General features: G+C 37.5%; 1 protein-coding gene across 1 annotated transcript; it reads left to right on the plus strand.

Annotated features, from left to right (window-relative positions):
- Positions 1-391: 391 nt before the first annotated feature.
- Positions 392-2,704, plus strand: LOC135546073 (uncharacterized). Its single transcript, XM_064974203.1, has 7 exons — positions 392-501; positions 602-734; positions 849-988; positions 1,205-1,324; positions 1,420-1,561; positions 1,829-1,968; positions 2,198-2,704. The coding sequence occupies exons 1-7, from the start codon at positions 429-431 to the stop codon at positions 2,338-2,340; spliced, it is 891 nt and encodes a 296-aa protein (XP_064830275.1). The 5' UTR covers positions 392-428; the 3' UTR covers positions 2,341-2,704.
- Positions 2,705-4,281: the final 1,577 nt, after the last annotated feature.

Here is a 4,281-nt window from a genome sequence, read left to right on the forward strand (position 1 = left end):
CTTGTATACATAACCAGAGACACTATTCAGGTTACATTAAATGGAATACAGGCAGCATGATCTTGTTTGGATGGATTAACTACCTTAATTAAAGGTAGTTAATCCAGGTAGGTGAGGTTTGACATTATTCATATATTTTATTTAATCAACAGGTTCAGTTTACTAATTTAAAATATATTATTGATCGTATCTTGATTGGTTCGTAAGCGTGTCCATAAATACTGTACTTTCCCTTCATTTGGCACTCATTCCACATGCCAGTTCAAAACATGTGTTACACATACATTACACAATAACTTGAGAAAGAGAGAAGAGGAAATACATTTCTTTCCTTGTCAGAAACTCCCCAGATAAGGAGTGGCTACCGGTTCAACATAAAATGTAATGTATGAAATGAGTACTGGACACTTCCAACAGAACCTGAATACATGATGAGTATGATCATGGCATCTTTTCTCTCCGCAGCTCTGCTGTTGCTGGTTCCTGGGATCCTGACTGAAAGTAATGTAGAATATATTTATTTACTTTACGTCTTTGTAATGTCAACTCTATCACCTATAAACTACAGTATAGTTGACATTGTAAATTACAATTTAAACAGAGTCTTCCATTGAGTTGGTGGTAGTCAACAGCATCTCAAACACACCCAATAAGACCTACAGTACTGATGTCGCATTCAGAGGGGTCCTTATCGGTGCCATGAGAAGACTGCAGGAGACCACTGTAGGATTCAAGTTAGTGGACTATTAAGTTAAATTGGCACATTGTTAGATGCTGTTTCATTAGATTCTCGGCAGAATGTATGTTATGTTGTCAGGTGTCATTGGTGAGGACTGTTGTTTTTGCAGTTTCAACTACACAGAGGACCGCAACTATGGTCCCTTCCTGGTGAGTGTGAATGGTGTAGCCGGGAACAATACTGAAAACACTTTTTGGGAGCTCCTTGTTCAGACTGGGGGGAATGGGACCACAATCAGACCTGATGTGGGTGAGTAATGATGGAAAGCGTCTTCTCTCTCTTACTCATTTTTTTTGTGGTGTATTTGCTGAGGGACAAATCACCCGATGTAAATTAGGGGAAAAGCATGCATGTTATTTACAATGGCATTCATAATATATAACAACACCTCTGTCACACAAATGCTGCACATACTGTACAGTATAACTACTCACACATTGACCTATTTGGACATTATTTCTGCAGGTATTGGCTGTTACATCCCTGAACCAAATGACCGCATCATCCTAAGATTTACTGTGTTCGTCTCGGGCTCGCACTCCGTGAGTGGCAACAGTTCGAATCCTGGGAACCTCACAGCAGGAAGTAATGTAGCATTTGTTTACTTCTAGAACATGTTTACCTCTTTGCAATGTCATCACCACAGTATTGACATTGCAGGCAACATGGTTTTTCAACAGACCCTTCCAGACTAGATTCCATTGAGCTGGTGGTAGTCAACAACATCTCAAACACCACCAACAAGACCTACAGTACTGACATTGCATTCAGAGGGGTCCTTATCGGTGCCATGAGGAGACTGCAGACCAATTCAGGATTCAAGTTAGTAGATCATTAGCTTCCATTGTGTCATTGTCAGATGCTGTAGAATGTTAGGTATGCGTTGAAATCATTACAGTTTGAGCAATTGTGTAGAACCTTTCAGTGACCATGAACAGACAATATTATGTAGTGCAAGGTGTCATTCATTGCATGGCATGGAGTGATACTGCATTTTGCACCTTGTTCACTGTCAAACGTAATTGTGGTATTCTGGCATTTCACAATGACTCCAATTAAAATAAATTCATTATTCTGTTGTTTTTGCAGTTTCACCTATACAGAGGACCCCAACTATGGCCCCTTCCTGGTGAGTGTGAATGGTGTGGCTGGGAACAATACTGAGAAGACTTTCTGGGAGCTCCTTGTTCAGACTGGGGGGAATGGGACCATAATCAGACCGGATGTGGGTGAGTAGTGATGGAATGTCTTTTGGTCGGTCAATACGATCTGTCGGACCGTCTCTCTGTCTTCATCTTTCTCTTTCTCTGCAAAGCTAGAGAAATACAGTAAGGAAAAAAAGCATGCAGGAGTTATTTTCAATAATTTACATTCATAAAATATAACAACTCTCAACAAAAGGTTGCACATACTGTATAATTACTCACACATTGTCCTATTTTGATATTATTTCTGCAGGTATTGGCTGTTACATCCCAAAACAAAATGACCGCATCATCCTGAATTTTACAGAGTTCACCACAAACTCCGCAAGTGGCAGTTGTACGAATCCTGGTGTGTTGTTGTTTTTGGTGGGTTTGTTTTTTTGTTTTCTAGTCTAAGCTTAACCCTTGCCTCAGTGACTACCATACATAACCCTAAAACACTAACTAACCCCATACCTTCGTCACTACCATACCACACCTTATTAAGTCACTAATTAACTCCATATCTAACCCTAAATCACTTACTAACTCATTAGCAGGGAAGTTCACTTGCTTAATACATCTAAATTGGCAGATAAATATGTGGGTTTTTGTTGTTTTCTGTGAGTATGATTTTCAACCAGTGTAAAAGTTATTGTGTGATCATGTTGGAATAGACACTAGCTCCTGATCAATACTGTTTTGTGATTTGAAAATGTGCCACAGTTTTGTTTAAATACAATTTGTCATTCAAATAAAAAAACATGTTAAAGGAAAAAAATTCTCTCATTTGTTTGAATTACCTTTAAAATTCATGAAGCTTTACCCTGACACCATAGCAAATACGCTGCAAAGGCATGTGTTCCTTGTAGTGTTGGACAAAGTATGCAATTGTCATACTTGAGTAAAAGTAAAGATACCTTAAAAGAAAATGACTCAAGTAAAAGTGAGTCACAGAGTAAAATACTACTTGAGTAAAAGTCTAAAAGTATTTAGTTTTAAATATACTTAAGTATTAGAAGTGAAAGTATCAATTATTTGAAATTCCTTATATTAAGCAAACCAGACGGCACCATGTTCTTGTATTTTTATTTACAGATAGCCAGGGGTACACTGCAAATCTCAGACATCATTTACAAACTAAGCATGTGTTTAGTGAGTCCGCCAGATCAGATAACCAGGGATGTTCTCTTGATAAGTGAATGAATTGGATGATTTGCCTGTCCTGCTAAGCATTCAAAATGTAAAGAGTACTTTTGTGAGTCAGGAATGTATGGCATAAAAAGTACATTATTTTCTTTAGGAATGTAGTGAAGTAAATGTTGTCAAACATATGATTAGTACAGTAAAGTACAGATAACCCAAAAAACTGCTTAAGTAATACTTTAAAGTATTTTTCCTTAAGTACTTTACACCACTGGTTCCTTGTTCTTTCTTGGTAAAGACTTAGAACAATGAAGATGGAAGATGAGGATGAAGAAAATGAAAACACCTCTTGAAGACTGTTAAACAAATGTTAAATGAAGAACTCGGAATCAAATAAGTATATTTAATTAGACATACAATGAATGAAGGTAGTTAACCCCCTGAACCTGCCGAAAAGGTCTATTTTCAGTTCAAGGTAATTAGGTTGTACTCCTAGAACAATTAATATTTGTGGGCATGGACACCATAAAATATTGTGAGAATGGAGAACATTAATCTGAGATCTATGAGACAATCACTATCAACCTTTCTTGTTTTCAAAAATATTCACAGACATTCCTGCAATACTGCAATAGAAACTCCATTGTTTTAGACCGGTTCCACTGTTACACAACAGAAGAGGGCACAAGCAGAAAAAAACACGGATCAGGAACAATATATACTTGCACTGTCAATAAAGGTGAAATTCAGTACTTTTACAACTAATTGCAACAAATTGCACGCATGCCTCTATCACTTCCATTGATTTTTAGCTAGCAGAGGCAAAGGTAAGCTGAAGTTTGTATTGTCAAAACCATGGATTACAGTTTCTCCTGGCTCATAGACTACTGTCAGGTTGAGGAACCATCTATGTAAAATACTGAACTTCCCCTTCAAATCTTCAGTCTCACAAAATAAAATATTGTGGGAATAGAGATCCGATATCTGATATCTTTCTAAAAATGAGTCAGAGACTATCAAACTTCCTTGTGTATCATTGGTTTCCCGACTTACTGTCAATGTCGGGAGGTATGTTCATTTGGACGTCAAACTGAGTAGTTGGGTGGATCAAAAGGAAAGCTTGATCCACCCAATGACTCAGGTTTTGTTTTACATTCTCATTTTTTCAGCTCTTGCACTGGTTCCTTGTCTTTCTTTTTCTCCTCATTCACT

This window comes from Oncorhynchus masou, chromosome 9 (assembly GCF_036934945.1).
Source record: "Oncorhynchus masou masou isolate Uvic2021 chromosome 9, UVic_Omas_1.1, whole genome shotgun sequence".
NCBI classification, from domain to species: domain Eukaryota; kingdom Metazoa; phylum Chordata; class Actinopteri; order Salmoniformes; family Salmonidae; genus Oncorhynchus; species Oncorhynchus masou.

Coding starts and splice junctions, on each gene's coding strand:
- LOC135546073 (XM_064974203.1), top strand. CDS start 429: ATGATGAGTATGATCATGGCATCTTTTCTCTCCGCAGCTCTGCTGTTG. Junction 735..848: donor GAGACCACTGTAGGATTCAA/GTTAGTGGACTA, acceptor TTGTTTTTGCAG/TTTCAACTACACAGAGGACC. Junction 1,325..1,419: donor TGGGAACCTCACAGCAGGAA/GTAATGTAGCAT, acceptor GTTTTTCAACAG/ACCCTTCCAGACTAGATTCC.